Source organism: Podarcis melisellensis, assembly GCF_964234715.1.
Source record: "Podarcis melisellensis genome assembly, chromosome: 11".
Lineage (NCBI taxonomy): Eukaryota > Metazoa > Chordata > Lepidosauria > Squamata > Lacertidae > Podarcis > Podarcis melisellensis.
Genome location: NC_138543.1, coordinates 52,865,032 through 52,887,738, shown reverse-complemented (window position 1 = coordinate 52,887,738; position 22,707 = coordinate 52,865,032). Strand labels below are relative to the sequence as shown.

The 22,707-nt window shown below is 46.0% G+C and overlaps 1 protein-coding gene across 3 annotated transcripts in view; it reads right to left on the bottom strand.

The window, feature by feature from the left end:
- Positions 1 to 22,707, bottom strand: part of MYO5B (myosin VB) — a 295,897-nt gene that overhangs the window by 47,099 nt on the left and 226,091 nt on the right. For all 3 annotated transcript variants that reach the window (XM_081929539.1, XM_081929540.1, XM_081929541.1), the window contains exons 20-26: positions 22,403 to 22,559; positions 19,123 to 19,362; positions 12,738 to 12,974; positions 8,742 to 8,826; positions 6,122 to 6,270; positions 4,859 to 4,978; positions 988 to 1,125 (exon numbers count right to left, since the gene is read on the bottom strand). In XM_081929539.1, the coding sequence (XP_081785665.1) occupies positions 988 to 1,125; positions 4,859 to 4,978; positions 6,122 to 6,270; positions 8,742 to 8,826; positions 12,738 to 12,974; positions 19,123 to 19,362; positions 22,403 to 22,559 (1,126 nt within the window). The remainder of the gene's footprint in view (positions 1 to 987; positions 1,126 to 4,858; positions 4,979 to 6,121; positions 6,271 to 8,741; positions 8,827 to 12,737; positions 12,975 to 19,122; positions 19,363 to 22,402; positions 22,560 to 22,707) is intronic.

Sequence of the window (22,707 nt, the reverse complement as noted above, 5' to 3'; positions counted from 1 at the left end):
TGGATTCATGACAGCTCATGAACAGAGTCATTGCCAGGCCAATTAACTCTACAGTGAGATAAATCATTCCAGCATTGATTGTGCAGCCCGATGATTGCAAAGCCTGTCCTCAGGCAGAGGCCGGCAGCAATAGACTAAAGCATCATAATTATGCATGGATTTCTAACTTAAGTGTGATGGTTAGATCTTAGGATCGCTGATGTTTTGGGTGTCAACAGGACACAAAGATGAAGTGAATACCGTTGAGTCAAAGGGTAGATTTACAAAGTATTTCTGAACAAAGGTAAAATCCCAGTCACCCATCTAAGCAAAAGAACCTGCTTTAAAGTTCTCTTAAACGGCCCCGGCCCAGTATATCTAAAGGAGCATCTCCATCCCCATCGTTCTGTCTAGACACTGAGGTCCAGCGCCGAGGGCCTTCTGGTGCTTCCCTCACTGCAAGAAGCAAATCTACAGGGAACCAGGCAGAGGGCCTTCTCGGTGGTGGCGCCCGCCCTGTGGAATGCCCTCTCATCAGATGTCAAAGAGATAAACAACTACCTGACATTTAGAAGACATCTGGAGGCATCCCTGTTTAGCGAAGTTTTTAATGTGTGACATTTTAATGTATTTTTAATCTTTGTTGGAAGCCGCCCAGAGTGGCTGGGGAAACCCAGCCAGATGGGCGGGGTACAAATAAAATTATTATTATTATTATTATTATTATTATTATTATTATTATTATTATTATTATTATTAAATACCTGATCCATAGATTCAACCGAACTGCACAGAACAGAATTCCTAGGACTGAACCATTTCTGACCACAGGGGGAAGGGTCACATTTTCTTGTATATCTTCACATAAAAAACCATCCCTGCATGTATTTAATGTAGTGTCTAGTTTGAGCCTTAGATCCGCAACACATGCTTTAAAGTTTTCCCAGGAATGCCTGTTATAGATTTGAAAACCAACGTGGGTAGTAGCAGCAAAGTGACATTTTCTACCTGGGGTTTTTTGCTTTCATTTTCTCTCTTCTCCAGCTGGCTTTGCAGCTTCTTCCTCTCCTGCTCGAGTTCCCGCACTCTCTTCTGAAGCTTTAGGAAGAGGGTCATGTCCATGGCTGCCTTCTCCATGCCAACCTCCTGTGACGGAAGAGGAGAACGAGAGGTAAGAGCAGGGAGTAACCTTAATGGCCTGGAGGCACCGCAGGAACATGCATTATGCAGCAGGTCACCAGGAGCCTTTCAGCAACACCTGAGAGCTTTGAATAAATACAGTGCATTGGAAAAGGAACGTGAGGTGGCTGGTTCAACACTCTTCTCAACAGGAAGCCAAGGAAGCACTTCTCTCCCGCCCAAAGAAGGGTTCTTCCAGTTGCGGTCCATGTAGCAGGCGCTCAGTCACTGGTGTTCTGCTTTGAACTGGAATAGCAGCTTAGGAATCTAAATAAGATTCTGCAGCCAAGTGGACAGCCCCTTTCTTCACTCCCAAACATATAAGGTAAAGGGGTCCCTGACCATTAGGTCCAGTCATGGCCGACTCTGGGGTTGCGGCGCTGGAAAGATCCAGCGCAAAAGAAGGAGGAGGAGGAGGAGGAGGACGATGCTCAGACACAGAACTTTAGATTGTGACCATATCTGGAAAGTGCAGAGGAAAGGTAAGAGTGGATAACCCTGCAATTAACCATGTCCTGGTGACATCATGTTTGGAAGACTGCAGAGCACTCTACACAAAGCTATCCATGAAGGCAATCCAGAAGCTGCAGCTGTTGGGAGAAAGTGCCAGCAAGATTGTTGTATGCGACCACACAATGGAATCATGGAGCACCACTCCTTTTGGACCTGCACTGACTGTCGATACACTAACAGGCCAGATTCTGGCACTAGTCTATATAAAGCCCAAAATTTATTGGGAGCCACATACTTGAAAGAGTGCCTCTCTCAATATGTATTGGCACGTTTGGTCAGTGAGGGAAGGGCCCTGCTGGTGATCCCACTCATGGGGAGATACTTTCTACAGTGGCCCAGGGCAGGTCATTCTCTGCAGTGGCATCCTAACTGGAACTCGCTCCCATTGCCAGTTCAATCACCTTCGTTAGTAACCTTTTGGTGTATGATCTAGCTGAGATTCCTACATTGCATGGGGTTGACCTGGATGACCAATGGAGTCCCTTCCAACTCTACATTTCTGATTCTATAATGTGCTTTTATTAAATCAGGCTTTGAGGAGTAATACAGTGGTACCTTGGTTGTCGAATTTAATCTGTTCTGGGAGTCCGTTCGACTCCTGGAACTGTTCAAAAACCAAGGCACGGCTTCTGATTGGCTGCAGGAGCTTCCTGCACTCAATTGGAAGCCACGGAAGCTGTGTCAGACATTTGGCTTCCAAAAAAATGTTTGCAAACACACACTTCTGGGTTTGCGGCGTTTGGGTACCAATTTGTTTGGGAGCCAAGCCATTCAACAACCAAGGTACCACTGTGATGGGAGTCATGTAGGACATAAAAACGAGGTGGAGTTTTTATGTTTTATTTCCACTTTTGTATTTTACTGTTGTATTTTCTGAGATGTGTTTATTTGATGGATTGGTTACTGGTAAACCACCCCATGGTCTGGCTGGCTGAAGTATACGATAGAAATAAAAATAAATTATAAATAGAACAATAAATAACTGGACAAACAGCCTACTGAACAGCTGCATGAGGACTCCTCTACAGCTGGATTACACAGCTGCTCCAGATTTTATGAGGTCTGGGGGGGGGGAAATCTAGCTGAGCAGGGAAAACACAGGAGCGGGATGTTTTGATCACAACATCATGCAGATGCCCTGTAAAAAATGAGTTAATGACGTGTGGCTATTCGACAGTAAATGTGCACTGTGGAAGCAGCCAAATTGCACAAGTTTTCGTGCAGGATGTTTAAAGGCACAGATTGCACCACTAGTTCTCGTCTACCACATATATAAGGAATGAAGGTGGCTCTGTGGATGCTATGCATCCAAGCCAGGACAGAAAGAGAGAAAAAACTGAGATGCACAAGCTCTTAATCAGCAGCTTCTACTGGTGTCAGAGGCCTTGACACTTTGCACTTGGTGGAACGGGTTGCATCCAAAGAGAGAAAGCAATTTCACAAATCCATCTTCGGCTTCTTAGCTCTGATGGTCAGGTAACTAACGATCCTAAACACCCCATTTAACAGGGAGGGAAATGGCAGCACCGAGAGGTGAAGTGACTAAAGGCCACAAGAAAATCCGTAACAGACAAATCCATAACAGCGGTAGTCTGGCCTCCATTCCATTTTGCTTTTCACTCTAGAGCCCCTAACACGCCAGCCACAGAGCCCTTCAATCATAACCTCTGCCACCGGACATGCCAGCTGAACGCATTTTGTCTACTCTAAGTGGTTGAAAATATCGGCCTTAGCCCTTGCACTCATTACTTCAGTTCAACGCATTCTTAACATCCTAGGCAGATTAATCTTACAAGGATGGAGCGGGCAGAAATGGAGACAGAAATTTGGCCAATCCAAAACCCTGCTGGACTCCTGCTGGCATGGTGGAAGGTGGGGGGCCTTCTTTCCTGACCATTCATTCATCTTCATATTTCCTCTCCCTTTGGTCCCAAAAGGGAGGGGAAATCAGTGTGATGGCTCCAGGACAAGGACACAATTTGGGGAGATGTTGGGGGAATGCGAGGGCTTTGCACCCAGCCCCCCAATCGCTGGAGTTACCACCTGGTAACTCCTTGCTGTTACCGATGGTGGGGTGCGAAGGGTGGCAGAAGGCTCTGTGCCCACAACGGGGAGGCTTCTTCACCCACGGACCTCCCTCTCTGGGGGCTGAGAGAGAAATATAGCCTGTCCTATGGCCCCTCAAGGGACGCGGTTGGCGCTGAGGGTTAAACCACAGAGCCTAGAACTTGCTGATCAGAAGGTCGGCAGTTCGAATCCCCACGACGGGGTGAGCTCCCGTTGCTCGGTCCCTGCTCCTACCAACCTAGCAGTTCGAAAGCATGTCAAAGTGCAAGTAGATAAATAGGTACCGCTCCGGCGGGAAGGTAAACGGCGTTTCCATGCACTGCTCTGGTTCACCAGAAGTGGCTTAGTCATGCTGGTCACATGACCCGGAAGCTGCACGCCGGCTCCCTCGGCCAATAAAGCGAGATGAGCGCCGCAACCCCAGAGTCGGTCACGACTGGACCCAATGGTCTGGGGTCCACTTTACCCTTTTTGGCTCCTCAAATGCTCTTCCAGGAACCTTGGGATTTTGTTCTATTAGTCCTTTTGGAGAGCACAAGGAAGCCTTCGGAGTGTCGCTCTGAATTCTCCACCAAGTCTGCATGCTGCACGGATAGATACATTAATGCCTTGTGCCCTAATGTACTTTAAAATGTTGGTTATGCTGAAAGTGTACCAGGGAGGCTGGAAATCTCTCCGAAAACACAATAGGAGTGCCTAAAGCCAGTCCTCAGGAGGGTTGGAAAGGCGCTCAGAAGCCTTTTGAAAGGGAAATATGTTATATAAATGCATTATTAACCACTCGCTTTCTTTTTAATTATCGTTACTTAATGCTCTCCGTGTACAGCCCTAACTGTTAACTAAAAGCGTGCGTTTAAAAATTAATCCTCTTTAATTGCCTAATTAAAGATATAAACAGTGCAACTTTCTCAATGCGAGGCTGAGGTTTTGACATCTGCTGCTCCCTACATAATTAGTGTTGGCTTTCCAGCAGCACAAGAAAACTTAATAGTCACATTTCAAAACCACATCTCCACTCAATCCGCCTCATTCAGAGAAAGTCATGGCACTCCGGTGACCATGCAGGGACCCGCTTAAAAAAACCCTGCCCCCAAACCCTGTTTGAATTGAACTTTCATACCTCCACCTGCTGGATTGCATCTTCAGTATCCCCAACCTCAGATGTAGAAATTGACGGGTAATTGGAGTCTGATTCCAGGCTGCTCTGGTTCGATGGATTTCTTCTGTGTCCTGGGGTCTGCTATGGAAAGAGATGACAGTATTAAAGTTACCTAACTACCACCTGTGGGCAGCTGTTCTATCAGATTGCAGAACAGAGGGAGAGAAGGGAAGGAGGCTATTGCACAGGTTTTGTAGCGATCAGCTTTCTCCAGCTCTTCGTCAACAATCACCTGGCAGCCACCACACCATCAAGGGTACATTAACTTTCTCCTTAAAGGTAAAGGGACCCCTGACCATGAGGTCCAGTCGTGACTGACTCTGGGGTTGCGGCGCTAATCTCGCTTTATTGGCCGAGGGAGCCACCGTACAGCTTCCGGGTCATGTGGCCAGCATGACTAAGCCGCTCCTGGAGAACCAGAGCAGCACACGGAAATGCCGTTTACCTTCCCGCTGGAGTGGTACCTATTTATCTACTTGCATTTTGACGTGCTTTCAAACTGCTAGGTTGGCAGGAGCAGGGACCGAGCAACGGGAGCTCACCCCATCGCAGGGATTTGAACTGCCGACCTTCTGATCAGCAAATCCTAGGCTCTGTGATTTAACCCACAGTGCCACCCGCGTCCCAACTTTCTCCACACCAGCTAGCTGTTTTCAGAAACATAATTTTAAAATCAGGTGCCGGAGTTTGCTTTTTACCTCCTCCCCCCCATCCTTTTTCCCTTTAGGGTCATGACTCACCCCCAAAGAATTCTGGGAACTGTAGCTTGTTAAGGAAGCTGAGAGTCATTAGGAGACTCTTACTTGTTCCACAGAGCTGTAATTCCAAGAGTGGTTTAACAGTCCAGCCTTCTTCCGAGGGGACTCTGGGAATTGTAGCTCTGTGTGGGGAATAAGAGTCACCTAACAAGTCTCGGCAGACTTAACAAACTACTATTCCTAGGATTCTTTTCGAAAGCCATGTTGGTTTAAAGTGGTATGGTATTGCTTTAAATGTGCAATGCAGATGGCGCCTAACTCAGTAGAGCTACGGGAGTTACACTAGTTCTCATATCTCACATAAATCTATTATGTTCACGGGATATTGCTTAGCACTAATTATTTCTGTCAGCTCAAAGAGAACACACAGGTATTTGCTGTGGTTGGAAGCGCTTCCCAAAATATAGCCAGTGAACTTATCGCAGTTGACGGAATACTATCTGCTCCTATCATAGCATCCCATTACCTTTATGATAGCCATTTCATCCCTTAAGTTGTCATATCTCTGCTCCAGCCTCGAATACTCCTGCACAAGATTCTGATAGCGAACTCTCTCCTCTTCCAGCTCCTTCTTCGTCAGCAGATTTTCCTTGACTGCATTTTGTGCAAACTCACCTTACAGAACAAAAAGAAGACAAATTTGACATGTTTAACTATTGAATTTTTACTGAAGTGGTGAGCTCCGGCACCTCTTTTTCCAGAAAAAAATAGAACCGATCCTGGCTCTCCCAAACATCTGGAGGTAACTAGGTTGGTGAGGACTGGCCTACAGTCTTACACATACTGCTATATGTTGCTGGCTTCTGAAATAAATAAGAAGCCTGAAGAAGATTCCCTCGTGCTTGATCCAGAAGCTGAATAGTTAGAGCAGAATGCTGCAGCATGACTGCTGATAGGAGTGAGGCCTTGTCAGCATATTACCACTGCACTCAGAGATCTGGTTACCCATTTGATACTGGGTCATGTTCAAGGCGTTACTGTGTTGTTGTTGTTTAGTTGTTTACAGGGACGCGGACTTATAAAAAATATTGGGGGGGCCCGGGAAAGCTCATGAATAATAAATAAGCTCATGAATATGCAAATAAAGTGGCGCCGCCTCCTCGTGATCAGCTCCAAAGGAAATTGGGTGGAGCTTTTGCTCGGGAGGGAGGGCAGGAGGCATGCAGCCCGCCCCTCCCTGTGCATTTTGGGCTGGGGGAGGGGCGGCGATGGCGCTCTGCTGGAGGGGCGCCGGAGATTATTGGGGGGGGCGGAGCCCCCCCAAACGAATTTTTGAGGGGGCTCGGGCCCCCTCAAGCCCCATGGAGTCGGCGCCTATGGTTGTTTAGTCGTGTCCGACACTTCGTGACCCCATGGACCAGAGCACACCAGGCCCTCCTGTCTTCCACTGCCTCCCACTGCTTGATCAAACTCATATTAGTAGCTTCGAGAACACTGTCCAACCATCTCATCCTCTGTTGTCCCCTTCTCCTTGTGCCCTCAATTTTTCCTAGTACTATTTCCTAGTAAATAGGTGTTACTATTAAAATATAAAGCCCTTAGCAACTTGGGACCAGTTTACCTATGAGATAGTCTTACCTCACACATGCCCACTCAACCACTTCGATTGGCACGAGCAGCACTGCTACAGGTGCCACACAATACCTGTTCTGCATTTGTAGGAACTCGGTCATTCAGTGTGGCAGCCCCTGCACTTTGGAACTCCCTGATTCTTGAGATCAAACAGGCGCCTTTACTGTACTCTTTTCGGTGCCTGTTTTGGATGCTTAGAAAGCTGAGGCAATCTTAATCTACTTTGGTGTTTTCCCCTTTTGTATGTTTTAAAGTAGGGTTGTTACTTTTTTCTTGACTTTACTGTTTTAACTTTTGTAAACTGCTCAGAGGGTTGGTTTTTTTTATTAAAAAAATATCAAGTAGTGTATAATTTATAATTTATGACTGATGTTTGTTCCAGTTCAGGAGTAAACAGTGAGTTTTCCTAAGGAAAGTGGCAGGACAAACAGAAAACTGCTCGAATCTGAGCCTAGGAAGTGTGGAAAAGCCTCAAGGTGCACCAAGGCAGTTTGTTCCTAGTCGATGGATCAGATAGAACTCATCTGATCCATCAAGCAACGTTTTTTTAGGGTGACAGCCCTAAAAATGAAAGAAAGCCCTCTGTCAAAATGATAAAGCTTGTACAACCCATTAGATAACAAAGGTATTTACTGAGCGCTTGCATTCCTCACGCACATTATGGTTTTCCCAGCCTGTTTTCTCTCTCAGCTTGCCAGTGTCTAAGTCAGTTTTTAAAATGATCCATTCACGGTGCCTTGTTATGTTAAAGAGGCCCTTTGTTGCAGTGCAAATACTGCTGTCTGAACACCACTTGTTTGCTGACACTGTCGAGTAATTTCCCTTTACAGTTCCTCTGATTAGATCCAAAAAAATGTAACTGAAGATAGGGGAATTTGTGCGCATGTGTGGAAACCTTTTTTTTTATTCCACGCTTAATTAAATCAGCTTCCCCTCCTGCTGTCTCACCTCCCTGAAAACTATTCCAACAATGTCTTTGGGAGGGAGGCGAAGAGGAACTGTTAGAAGATTAGTAAGGTAAAGGTAAAGGGTCCCCTGACCATTAGGTCCAGTCCTTACCGCCTCTGGGGTTGCGGCGCTCATGTCGCTTTATTGGCCGAGGGAACCGGCGTACAGCTTCCGGGTCATGTGGCCAGCATGACTAAGCCGCTTCTGGTGAACCAGAGCAGCGCATGGAAACGCCGTTTACTTTCCCGCCGGAGCGGTACCTATTTATCTACTTGCACTTTGACGTGCTTTCAAACTGCTAGGTTGGCAGGAGCAGGGACTGAGCAATGGGAGCTCACCCCGTCACGGGGATTCGAACCGCCAACCTTCTGATCGGCAAGTCCTAGGCTCTGTGGTTTAACCCACAGCGCCACCCACGTCCCAGAAGATTAGTACATTTCTGCTTATCAATCACAACTAGCGCTAAGGGAGAAAGGGCTCATAACACAAGGAACAAACAAAAGCAAAACTGCCAGCCCGGTTTATCTCCAGCGTTGAATAAAACCATAGGTCCTGCTCCTCCTTACCTTCCGACTGACACAGAATTTTGTTGTTCAGCTCCTCTTTTTCCTGCTTCAGCAGCGCATTCTCCTCTTCCAAGTCCGATATCCGCTGAGGAGAAAGCAGGAGAGCAATATTACTGTCCCACAATGTAAGGCAACTCAAGGTCAGTTAACTCTCTGGAGCGACAGAGTTTCACCTGGCTGGCTTTTATAGCCAAACCGGTTTTTTGTCCTCCTTCGATCGCTAGAATAATGATACACAACAGTGAAAGGCTTGCTTTTTAAAAAGCCTACTCTAAGGACCATTTTTTTTTAAAGAATGCGCAAACTTTGGTATAAATCAATGGCTAGTAGACATAAGAACAGCCAGGTCAGTTGGGGTTGCCATATTTCAAAAAGTGAAAATCCAGACACAAATGTCGTTGAGATTTTTTAAAGTCCACCCACCCCCCAAGTCATTGGCAAAATCACAAAAAGGACATTAAGGGAGATAGTCCAGTATCGTGTTCTCACAGTGGCCAGCCACATGCCAGTAGAAATCAGGAAGCAAAACATGAGCAATTCTCCCCACAAGACACGATGACTGTGTTCTGCTTCTGCTGCGGGTGGGAAGAGCAGTTGGTGGAAGTCACAAGCAGGGAGAATAATGTTGAGCTCAGTTTCTTTTAGCAAGTTTTCCATCGGCATCTGGTTGGCCACTGTGAGAACAGGATGCTGGTCTAGATTGGCCACTGGCCTGATCCAGCGGATTATTCTTACATTCTTAAGGTAAAGGGTAAAGGGACCCCTGACCATTAGGTCTAGTCGTGACCGACTCTGGGGTTGCGGCGCTCATCTCACTTTATTGGCCAAGGGAGCCAGCCTACAGCTTCTGGGTCATGAGGCCAGCATGACTAAGCCGCTTCTGGTGAATCAGAGCAGCGCATGAAAACGCTGTTTACCTTCCCACTGGAGTGGTACCTATTTAGGTACTTGCACTTTGACGTGCTTTAAAACTGCTAGGTGGGCAGTATGAGGGACCGAGCAACGGGAGCTCACCCCATCATGGGGATTTGAACCGCCAACTTTCTGATTGGCAAGCCCTAGGCTCTCTGGTTTAACCCACGTCTTAATGTTTAGTATAAACAGTGTTTGCTGTCTAAGGCAAACTTGGACCTTATGCCTCAGACATGAAAAAACCTTGAGACGACTCTGTAGGTCATGGTGAAGACTCTGAGGAGAGTTTTTTAACCTCGTGTTAAAGAAAGAGAAAGAATGTCTAAGCGAAGAACCCACCCCAAACTAAACTTGACGTGAATCTGAGATACCTCCTCAGTGATTCTGATGCAATGAATTCATGCCATTGCTAGACTCCAGTGGATATTCCTGATGTCTTGTGTCCCCCCCCCCTTTGCCACAGTGCAATTAGTCTTTCACATAACATTAATAAAAACACCTCGGATCATATTGTCTGAGGGTAAAAAAAAAGAGAAGAAAAAAGAGAAGTAAAACAGAGAGGAAAAGGCTCAGGGTAACTTGAATGCTTCTCATATCCCAGAGCCAATACTGGCAAAATAGGAGACACTGACATGTCGCACACAAGGTCGTTCTATTTAGCCACAGCAGTCTTACTTTGCTGAATTGCTTTTAGCGCATGAAATATTGGCTTGGTTGGGCTGCACATGGACAAGGCTGCAGGCTGGCACTCCAAATTTCACTGTGGTGTTCCTCTCAGTCTACACAATTGCAACTCGGAACAGAACAGCTATAATTTGGAAAATTGCTACACAGAGCGTGTACGTGGATTCTGAGCTGTTGGAGAAAGAAGGCTTTATACATCAGAATAATAAAGATTTTTTTTTTTTGCCATCCTAGCAAGGCCAACAATACATGCCTGCTAAGCCTCATTCATCCATACAGCAGCCTAATTCTTATCTACATTCATATAACCATTCCCCAGTTTTCTTGGCAGGCAGGAAACTGCAGAGGTATTTTATCAATAAGTGCACATGACATTTAAAAAGCCAAACCCTAAATGGATAACAGGGGCCAGTGGGAAGCAAGCAGTTTATTACAAGAAAAGTTCAAATGGCTTTTGTAAGGCGTTATTCAATGTGCATGAAAACTGGAGGGCGAGGGGGAGCCAAAAAGCCCTAAAGCAACAAAATTAGAACAGCTCATTTATGAAATGATCTCTCCAAAGTATCTTTGGAGCATTAGTTCTGAACACAGCTGTTAGGTCTGTTGTTTCGTGTGCATTCCTGCAAACGAAACGGTCACCTAGAAAAACAGCCAAAGTTTTCTGCAGTGGATCATCTTCTACAGTGAACAAGGGGACTGGCAATAATGGAGCTACCTGGGGCACATGCCTGTGACATCACAAAAAACTATTATATGTATTTTCCTCTTCAAATATTGTGTGTGTTGCTGCCTAACCTAGAAGGACAGAGAAGAACTCTGTCACCCTGGCCCACAAGGAACCACCTCTTTTGGAGCAAACCTATCCACCGGAAAACATGAGAGGTAGACCTGATCTACTTACAATAAGCCATAGAATATGTTGATAAGAGCACTAAACTTGTAGAGTGGATTAGAGCACTTAAAAGTTGTAGGTGGGGCTTCCTGCTTTCGAAAGCTTCCCCAAGCAAAGCAAAGTCAGCTCCCCTTTGGAGAGAGAATTTATATAGTCTAGTTGTCTTTCTGGCATGCTACTTTTCTACTTGCAAAGAGTTTTACAAGCAGAAGCAGGGTTGTTTTTTATGTATTTCCCCAAAATGCAATCTGAATTGGTTCTCCCCTTCTGATCACTTCATTCTGCTGTGTGCACAGAAAACGCCAGGCCACATCTAGAATGGCAACTGGGAAACCAGGGGTGTTCCTAGAGGCTGAGAAATTAGGAAGTTTGCCAGATCCCATTATAGCCTCTGGTCTCTCACACAATAATGGAAGACTAGCATGGTATGGCGATGCCCAGTGCCCACCTAGGACAACTGCACTGCACAAGCTTCTGGGTTTCACAAATCTATTCAGCCCAGAGAAGCAAGTAGCTACATAAGCCCAGGGCTGTTTGCAGAGTGCAATACCACGGCAAGACAAAAACAAAAAAACAAGCCCACAGGATGTGGTCCTGAGCACAAAATGTACCGTATTTTTTGCTCTATAAGACTCACTTTTTCCCTCCTAAAAAGTAAGGGGGAATGTGTTTGCGTCTTATGGAGCGAATGCAGGCTGCACAGCTATCAACAGAAGCCAGAACAGCAAGAGGGATTGCTGCTTTCACTGTGCAGCGATCCCTCTTGCCGTTCTGGCTTCTGAGATTCAGAATATTTTTTTCTTGTTTTCCTCCTCCAAAAACTAGGTGCGTCTTGTGGTCTGGTGCGTCTTATAGAGTAAAAAATACGGTAGTTTCTTATGAACAGCAGGAGTTGTATCAAGAGAAAGAACCACGTATGTAGCCTTTTTGGTTGCATAGTTTTGTGTTCAATATTAACCAGGTCCATTAATTTCAATAGAGCTACTCTGAGCACTACCTAGCAGGAAACAACCCACAGATAAACAGCAACCCATTTGCAACACCAGTTTGCAATAAATGAAGTCCTGGTGTGCAAACACTCAGTATTATCACATCAAAATATATTCGGTTCAGGGAAGAACTGCCAGCTGACTGGGCCCCTGACTCTTCATGTACAAACACCAAAATGCACAGAAACGCATTTTCAAAGACATACGAGCTTTAAATACAGAACCAGCAGCCATCTCATACCCCACCCCAAAGGTGAGCTAAGATTATGGAGGTGTCTGCCTTCTCCCTGAGTGGACAGTCTGGTTTCACAGCAGCCTTTTCCTAGGTAGTCATGTATGCAACTGCAAGGAAGAATTTGGCAGTGCAAATCTGCCTCGAGAAATGTCAGTGGACCTTGCAGATGGATGCAGAATCTGTAATAGCGAGAAATGCAAAACCAACTAGCAAGCTTTCAGAAAGTGTGTCCAAGGTTTTGACACTGCAATATGGAAAGTCTGGCAAATCCTGGGGAGCATTACCTTTCGGAGCACATCTTTCTCCTTTGTATAGGTGTCTTCTACTATCTTTCTTTCCCCGTGAGCCTTCTCCAGGGCCAACCGGAGAGAGTCAATCTCTTCCTGCAAGCTTGCAAGCTGGTTGGCGTCTCCCTTCTTCCGCTGATATCGTTGCAGCTCCTTCTTCAGCTTCTCTATCTCGGTGGAATGAGAAGTGGCGGCTGCGGAGAACTGTTCAGTCAGGAGCTTGTATTCTTTGTTCTGCAATTTGGGGGTAGGTGAGAAGGAATATATGAACACAGCTCAGCACTTGACAGAGGTACTGTCCCCCCCCCCAAAGGTCCGAATACTACAATTTAAAAATATTGGGTTTATATTACTTGTTGATATCTTTTCAGTGTGATACAACTCTCTTTTAAGGATCACAGGGCCGAGAAATGCTACTATAAGCAATAATATTCAGAGGGGTAGCGTTTGTTGGCCTGTTGCAGTGACAGTCTTGTACAGTCAAACCTCGGTTGTTGAATGTAATCCATTCGGCTTCCGAAATGTTCGAAAACTGAGGCCCGGCTTCTGATTGGCTGCACTCAAGTGGAAGCCGCATTGGACATTCGGCTTCCGAAAAAAGTTCGAAAACTGGAACACTTACTTCTGGGTTTTTGGCACTCGGGAGCAGAAACGTTCCAAAACAGAGGCGTTTGGGAACCGAGGTTTGACTGTAAAGCCTTTGAGGACTTAAAGTCCACTTCATCAGATGATTGGACTCTAGTCCACAAATGTGTCATAATAAATTGGTCGGTCTTGAATATGCCACAGTCATCAGTGGGAATAAACAGAAGACCTCTACTCCTGAGTAAGTGTGTTTACGATGGCAGCCATAGTTGCTGGGGCAGCCCAGTCAGATAGTTAGGGTACAAAATAAAAAATACAGACCCACTTCTTTAAACTAGGGGTGAGCAACCTGGGCCCCTCAAACCTAATTCCACGTAGGTGGCACCCCATGGCACTTCAACCCAGCTCAAGACCTGCTCTTAGAGCCCAACTAGGAGAAAAGAAAGCGAATTTGGGAGATGGTCTGCGAGAGACAAAATATGGAAGGGGAGATGGCGCAGATCCCATCACCTGTGCACATAACAGCTCCAAGAAGCACAACGCAGCCCACATTCAGAAGGTTTTTGCTGCAATGTGAAAAACCATGGATTATGTACCAGGCATATAAGTGAAACGTTATGTTTGTGATAGTCAGGGAGCTGACACAGAAAAGAGGGAGCAGAAAAGGTGGAATGTATAAAACGGGCCAATGTATTGAAGCACAGTACAGCTGCTTTGTGCAGCTCTTGAATGTGTGCCCATTAAACACACCTCCACTGGCCTGCAAGTTGCCTCCAACTCTATGACCCTCTAAGACTCTCCCTTTACACTGGACGAGTTCACATGTGCAGCTAAGCCAAACTATGGATTGACACAAATGTGCAAATGCAGACACGGATTGAAGTGAAGATGTGAAGTGAAGATCACACCTGCAGCAGTCTTCCCCTAATCTTTCTGCAGCTAAGGCATGGTTTTGCTTAGTGCTATAGCTGAAGCTGGACTCACAGTTTTTCTCTCTCAGACAAACCATAAGAGGTAAACCAAGAACTCACTCTGGAGCAAGACAGAGCCTGTGGATGGGTTTGGGTGCAGCATGAAGTTGAACTGCATTGCAAAATTCGGTGGAGTGCAAATTTAAAAGGTTTGATGTGTTTCAGTTTATATATTACATTGGAAAGTGTGAATTAGATAGATTGGTCTTTATAAAAGTGAACGGAGTCAAAACTCTCCTGTCTCTAGGTAGGGCTAAAGCTTAACAGTGACCACTCACAAAGCGCTGTTGATGGTAAAGCCATTTCCTGTTCCCAGGGAGATGATGTTGTGGGCAGGGCACAAGCCCGACCCACGCGCATGGCACAGGATAGCCCCTGTGCCATTGGTATCCTTGGCCGCATCATCCCTTGGACCGACCAATGCGGTTGGTTGGGGGCGTGGCTTGGGCTATTTACCATAAATCGCCTGCGGTCGACGACTCACCCCCTTTTGCTTCCTGCTTGCACAGTTCTCCCTCCCTCCCTAAGGTTAGGCTCTTTAGTCAGTTGGAGGGGAGGGGAGGCAGTGGCCATCACTTACTCCTCCTAATTCAAGGGTATTCCGTTAAAGGAATCCAAGGGGTGTGGTCTCTGTCCAAAGCCCCAGATGGGGGGGGGGCTAGGGCCATGGCATGACCCTGGGGGAGTTCCTAGTTGATGTGCATCAGCAGGGCTACCCCCACTGGTGGTTAACCCTTCCGAGACTTCCTGCAGACAGGAGTCAGATATACTCGGTTAGTTTCCAGTGCCTAAGCCAATACCATTCACATTTTGTAACCAACAAAGTTGTGGTCTTTTTTAGCCCATTAACCTAAAATACTGGTCTCGTGTGTCATTATTCCTTAACATCTCAGGAGGGTTTGGGAGCTTGCCACGCAACACAAGCATATTGAAATTGATAAGACAATTAACACATGGTATGTGATGAAAGATTCATTATTCCAATTAAAGCAACAGATGATGCAATTCATCAGGAAGTTCAGCAATGTGTACCTGATTATCTCCACCCTCATCGTTTTGCCCGGACACTGAGGTCCAGATCCAAGGGCCTTCTGGTGGTTCCCTCACTGTGAGAAGTGAAGCTACAGAGAACCAGGCAGAGGAGCTTCTCAGCTGTGGCACCCTCCCTGTGGAATGCCCTCCCATCAGATGTCAAGGAGATAAAGAACTATACAACTTTTAGAAGACATCTAAAGCTAGCCCTGTATAGGGAAGTTTTTTTTTTTAATGTTTGAGGTTCTGTTGTGTTTTCATATGTGCTGGAAGGCGCCCAGAGTGGCTGGGGCAATCCAGCCAGATGGGTGGGGTATAAATAATAAAATGATGATGATTATGTCATGCTGCAGTCTCCCTTTGAATTTCCTTTGTTCAAGACTAGCAGAGTGGCAAAGGAAGTCTGTGGGATCAGGTAGGAAAGTGGTTACACCAGTACTGGCAGATCCCCCCCCCCCCATTTCTGATTTTAAATGCTGAGAAGGGAGTACTTAGGAAGATACCTTATAACAGGGCTGCCATCAAAATGAACAAGAGCTGTAACTATCAGGCAGGCCCTGAAATGAAATTAGAGTAAAAGGTGGTTTGGGAGAGTCGTTAAGTATCTTTTAAGACTATATTTGAGAAGCCTAAGTGAATTGCTTGGAGGCTTGGGGTGGCGGTAGCGGGAGATAAAGAGCTGGCTGAAGAGACAGAAGCAGTAATTCTTTTGCCGAAGAGCCGACGGCTACATCAACATTTACGTTCTTAAAATGTTCTGAAGACTGTGTGAGCCCAGGGCACTTAGAGCATCAAGTCCAAACAGGCAGCAAGGCTGGCCTGATATTCCTAGGAAATCCACGCTGAGGACTAATTAACAGCCAGCAGCACTGATTTGCGTGGAAAAAATAATCTCAGATCAACTTTGTTTCTTCCTTTTATAAGCAGGAACACATTAACGGGCAGCAGGAGAGCACTGATGCCTGTGGTTCAGCAATGCCCACAAAACTTTGATCTAATCTGTTGACATGTTCACCCCTTTTGTCACAGGGATCTGAGCAAGCTTGAGGACGAAAAGCTGGTGAAACACAATCACAAACATCCATGAAGGCAGATATAATTAAACTGTGAAAGATGTGTCGTAAGGGGGAAGGCTAACATCTCTTTCACACCCTTCACCATTTCAGTAGACGAGCGTAAGAAAAAACCGTATGCAGAATGTGCTGAGTCAACAACGTTTCTGCCAATTCAGCAAAAATGATGGGCAGCAAACAATTTAGAGACGATTACATCAACGCTGATGAGAGGTTTTGAGATTCAATCATCATGAGTCTCCATTAAGGGTGCGGGCGGGAGGAGTGGACACCCTCAAGAATAACAAGCACCAAAACTAAGTCCAGTGCCATCCGACTCCCAACTTTATTCCTCCCCTGCCTTTAGGTAAAGGCAAAGGGACCCCTGACCATTAGGTCCAGTCGTGACTGACTCTGGGGTTGCGGCGCTCATCTCGCTTTATTGGCCAAGGGAGCTAGTGTACAGTTTCCGGGTCATGTGGCCAGCATGACTAAGCCGCTTCTGGCGAACCAGAGCAGCGCACGGAAACGCCGTTTACCTTCCTGCCGGAGTGGTACCTATTTATCTACTTGCACTTTGACATGCTTTCAAACTGCTAGGTTGGCAGGAGCAGGGACCGAACAACGGGCGCTCACCCCGTCACGGGGATTCAAACCGCCACCCTTCTGATCGGCAAGTCCTAGGCTCTGTGGTTTAACCCACAGCGCCACCCACATCCTTTACTCCAACCTAAAAACTGAGGATCATATTCAAGGCATCTGATGGAAGTCTGCTCTTGTTCACAGAAGCTTATGCCAGCCATCACCAACCTGGTAGCCCCCCCACCAGTTGTTTTTGACAATTCCCGACATTTGTTGTTCACTTTTAGGAACAAGCTTGTTCTATAAGGAGAGGTGAGTTATGAGCTTGTGGGCTTCCCATGGCTATCTGGTTGGCCAATGTGAGAATGATGGACTAGATGGGCCATTACCATGATCCAGCTGCCGCCTCTTATGTTCTTCTGTCAGAATAAATGTATGCTTTTAAAAATTTGACAGATGTCAATCAGTAACTTATTTAGCTACAGATGTCGTGAGCAAGGCCAACAGATCAGACCGCTGAGGCCCCTTCTAAATCTATATGTTTGTCTAGAGAGAGAAAATCCTCCAATATCGGCACCTCTCATCCAAATGAGAACTCAGTGCTTCTCTTGTCTTCCCCAATCAGAAAATGCATCACAGGCTAAAGATCCCTATCTCCTTTATTGTTGTCTTAGCATGGCTTTTCTGGCAGTCAATAGCGATAAGCGATGGGGGAGCAGCACAATAGAGGCTTTAGCAGGAAAGCTTGGCTCTGTAGCAGCTCCCTTTTAACATCACAACCAATCTGTACACAAGAGGGATTTCTCTTCAGGACTCAACAATTGTCTTCCTTAATTCAGTCTGAGCCAAGGTTAAGCAAGGCTCTTTTAAAAAACACAACAAAAAACTGCACACATTGAAGATCAGCAAGTTGTCAATTTCTGTTTGCCATCTTTTGATCTTCAGGAAGTTGCTCAATCCAAGAGCTCTGCTCAGAAATGGTTGTCCCTGTGGTGATGTGAGATGCAGAGCCAGACAGGACAATAACTAGGGCCCTTCAGGGTGAGGTTTTGACTTCCTGGCTAACCTGCAAGACCCATGAATTCCCTAACCCCACCCCAAACCCCACCTGACTTCTTGATTGGGCGGATATACCATTTAACCCATTCCAAGTCATGTTACCTACTGGACTGACAAAAAGCTAAGAAGATCTTGATTCAACTGACCAAGCTTCCCTCCCCCAGCCCTGATTTTCAGGCCCCCTCTTCTTACAGAACTGCTTCCTTGGAGGCTGACTTCTTCTACTTGTCTGACACAACAAGGCATGTCTTAGTATGATGGATTCTACTAATAAGAACCAACCACAGGGATGGAACAAATGTCTGTAGCTTTCCATTTCCAAAGTGAATTTGCCACAGCGGACAAGTGTCCTGAATAAAGCAAGAGATACACACAAATGCGAGAGAAAGCAACGGTGCTGCGAATTATGCGTGCTATTACAGAGATTTCTGAGCAGCAGTCCAGCTGAAGAGCCAGCGTGGCGTAGTGGTTAGCGTTAGGATCTGGAAGACCAGGACTCAACTCTCCACTCAGCAATGGGTGACCTTGGGTCTGTCACTGGCCCTCACCCCTTCCTACCCCACAGGGTTGTTGTGGGGATTAACTGAGGAGGGGGAGAACCGTATATGCCACCTTGAGTACCTTGGAGAAAAGGTTCGACACAAATGCAACAAACAAACAAACAAACAAGTTCCTGAAATTATTGAGCCTGAACAAAGGCAAGCACGTGATTATTGGGGTCAGGCTGTCAGTAGGGGCAAGAGTAAAAGGAGTACCCCAAACTTAATTGTATCCAACTAGCTACACACATATACATATATTGTTAAATGAACGCTTAAGGTGGATTAAAGCTCTTTGCTATCTCTGATGATGCAGCTGCAGAATATTCTGTGGGCATGGAAAGACAGTATCAACAACAACGGTGGACAACTTGTAGCTTGCCAGATGTTGCTGGACTAGAGCTCTCATCAGCTCCAGACAGCATGGCTAATGGTCAGGAAGGGTGGGAATTGCAGCCCAACAATAACTGGAGGGCTACAGGTTCCCCACCCATGCACCTATATCCAGAGCAGCTGAGAGGTCCAAATATACACTACACAGCAGGACTCATGGAGGGTTTACCTGTTCATCTATCTTCCTCTGCAGCTGAACCACCTTGTTCTCCATGCCAATATTGAGCCTCTTCAAGTGCTCTGCTGACCTCGCCTCTATCTTCAGGGCCTTCAGCTCTTGCTTGGCCTTCATGCGCCTGAAGTAGCATTGGAGAACTACAGCCGCACTTCTGAACCTGACAAAATGCTTCCGAGTTAGCCAGGCTCGGGCATGCTTCTGGATGATGGTAGCTTTGTGCTCCATGAGCATCTGCAAAACACAGGGATGAAGTGACCCTCAGGAGAAGTGGGGAGGGCAGGGGAGAAGAGCCCATGACGGCAATATAGTATGGCCCCATCGGTGTAACCGTAGCTGTTGTTATAGCTGTTGCGGTTTCTCTCTACCAGTATGAAGAATGCTGCCAAGGTTAGTCGTTGCATCATACAGTTGATGTATAACTTTCATACCACAGGAACCTCAGGTTAACCAAGGACTCATTTCTGCAGCACTTCATCAATCGTATCATAGCTAACACAGCAAACATGAAAAATACCTTCCTGGATCAGACCAAATGGCCATCTAGTTCAGGACTCTGCCATCCAACACTGGCCATCTTCATGCTCCACCCTGCCCAGACGGTTCACATACAGGTCATGGGGCGACAGATGTTTTCCACCTATAGTGTTCTAACACTGGTGCTGTTCAGAACACATTTATGGCCAAATTCCACATTCGTTAGTAACAGCAGTTAGATACACTTTCTTGTTTGTCACACTGTGTGGCATGTTCCACAGTGGCAACGGGAACAGCACCACATCCAAACATTCTTCCTCCTTCTCAATGCTTCATACTATTTTCTAGACAGATCAAAACTGCTTCTTAATGTTGCCATCCATGCACCCATGTGCATAATATAAGACCATATAATATTATGGCACTCTCACAAGACGGAGTGATGACAACTAACTTGGATGCCTTGAGAGGAGAAAAAAGGCGAGAGAAAAAATAACGGAGAAAGGGGTCTCTCAAACAGCTACTTGCTATGATAGCTAAATGGAACGACCAGATATAGAGGCAAACAGAAGCAGACTAGATGAATCCAGGTCTGATCCAGCAAAGCAATTCTGTAAAAATCAAATGCACGTGATACTGGTTCCCACTTGACATTTGTGCTGGGTTTATGAATGCAAAAAGCACAAAGTTCATGCAACTTGAGGCAGATTTTGAATGGTGCATGCACATTTAAAAATGAAGGCATTCTGTGACTCCAAAGACAGGTTTAAAAAGTAGATATGGAAATTACTCTACCCAGGTGAGTGACTGGGTGATCGCAGAGCAGCTGCTTTTTTGTGTGTGTGGGACCCAGAAAAATGGGCTTCTGAATTGTCTGCCAAATTGAAGGGGAAGGCAGACTTAAGGTTACAGCTCCTGTTCTCCGTGAATGAACCTAAGGATCGCCTTTGCCACATGTAGGCAGCTGCCCCTGTGGAAGAAGCACTGGCCACCACAAGGAGAGAGATCATTAGGACCAGCTGTAAAAGTGACTTCACCAAGCAGATGCGTTTTCAAGTGTAATTCCAATACCTGTTCTGTCAGGTAAATTCTCCACTGAGTGGCTGATACGGATGACATTTCCAGATTTCCACTTTGCCATGGGGCACCTCTCTGTGAGAACAGCTTCATTAAACTAGCAGTCTCTGAGAGGCTGCAGAAGAATTGCTTCTGCCTGGGCAGCTTGAGCCGTGAAATAAGAGCAGCTAGTGCTTTTGGACTCTGAAAATGGACAAGCTTCCATGTCAGAAAAGAAAGAACAAATTCCTTTTGTTCTCCTAGGAAGAGTGACCCAATGATAGGAGTTCAAATCTGACATCATCCTTGTCCTGCTGTTAGAAGAATTAGGCAGCAGGTGATGGGAAGGATCAGGAGAGGTGCTGCCTGCCAGAGTAGACAATACTGGAGTAGATGGGCAAAAAGTTTGACCTGGCAATAAGGCAGCTCCCTGTGTAATTTCCCTTGCGCAGTCTGCTCCAAACTATTTGCTGTGTTTCCACACTGTTTTGTGAATTGAATGTCACTGCCAATATTTTACGGATGGGAAGCTGAGATAAGAGACACAGTGTAGCTTTGGTCAAATTGTTAAGACCACAACTAATTTGGGACACAAAAGGTGTATTCACCTAAGGAATCCTGTTATTGGAAGCTGAGAGCAAGGATTTCCGTTTGTGCAAAGGGGCTTCCTTCATGCTCCTCCACACCCCCAAAATTGGCTCTGGGATGGCTGGAAGAACCCTAGAACAGCGTTTGGGGGAGGAGTGGGGAGGGGTCATTCCATCTTGCAAGCGGAAATCCTTGCCCTGATGGAAAAAAAACAGCTTAGCAAGGTGCTGAATGCCTCATAAATACAGGCAACTCAGAACAAATCACAAGTAGTTAACACTGGTCTTCAATAAAGTCAACGCTGCAATCCTGCCCACAGACAAAGTTCACTTCCAAATGACCTGTTTATACAGCATTCATCCTGGTTTCTTTGCAGGGAGATTAGATGATGTTGGCTGGTTAATGAACATTCATTCCAATTTGTTTGTGGGGAGGTTAGATGACCCTGCGTCAAAGCAAGTGTTATCCCAAATCTTCCTGTGCATTTCCCCCATCAATTTCCTTATCGCAAATAAGTCCCATCTTCTTAGGAAGTGTGTCTGCTGCAGAACACCTCCCAACCAACCATAATTGTGCAACCTGAATTTGTCAGCAACCATCTGGAAGTGTTAAATGACAATCAAGTCAGTGAGTGATCAGCGGCAAAGCTGCATGCAGGGCTGGAGACAAAAGAGTTTAGGACAGTTCTCATTTTTAAAAAAGTGGTGTTGGTGGTTCAATAGCACTGTTCATGCCTTCCAAACCAACAGTCTTCTGCTGCAGGAGATCTATGCAGGCTTCCAGTGTGGTTCAGTCTAAATTAGGGGGAAAGCCAAGTGTCATGGGTACCTATGGCTAGTAACAACACCAACATGCATCTCCCCAAACCCTGAGCACAAGGCGGCGGCTCCAAGCTGAGCTTTCATAGATTCCTTGACCTGAGAATGAACTGGACCCTCAAGCTTCTAATTTGCTGCTATGTACACATGTAACACAAAATTAGAAGCTGGGTTCGTGGGTGGGAGAAAGGTGTTGTGGCTGTTTTCAGAAGGCCATGACTGTCTCCAACCAAACACAAAGTGCAAAAACAAGTGCCAGACAGAACGTTCATAGGTCAAGTTGGAAGTTTCCTGTATACTGACGGGAAACGTATTTTCAAAAAGAAGACGCCTACCTTTCGATAGGTCTTTCTGACAAACATTCCTCGGGTGAAGGCTTGGATTGTGACGGCAGCCCTGTGGATTGCTTGGTAGGCCCGGCGGATCCTCAACATCCGATATTGTTTCTGTAAAACAATGGCTGCTCTCGTCTTCCTAAGACGGTCAGCCAGTCTGTAAAAGTGCAAGAATTAAAAGGTTTAACAAGAAGAAGAAGAAGAAGAAGAAGAAGAAGAAGAAGAAGAAGAAGAAGAAGAAGAAGAAGAAGAAGTGAGACCTGTAACCAAATTTTGCAATGTGTCCTCCCTCACTAGTAGTAATA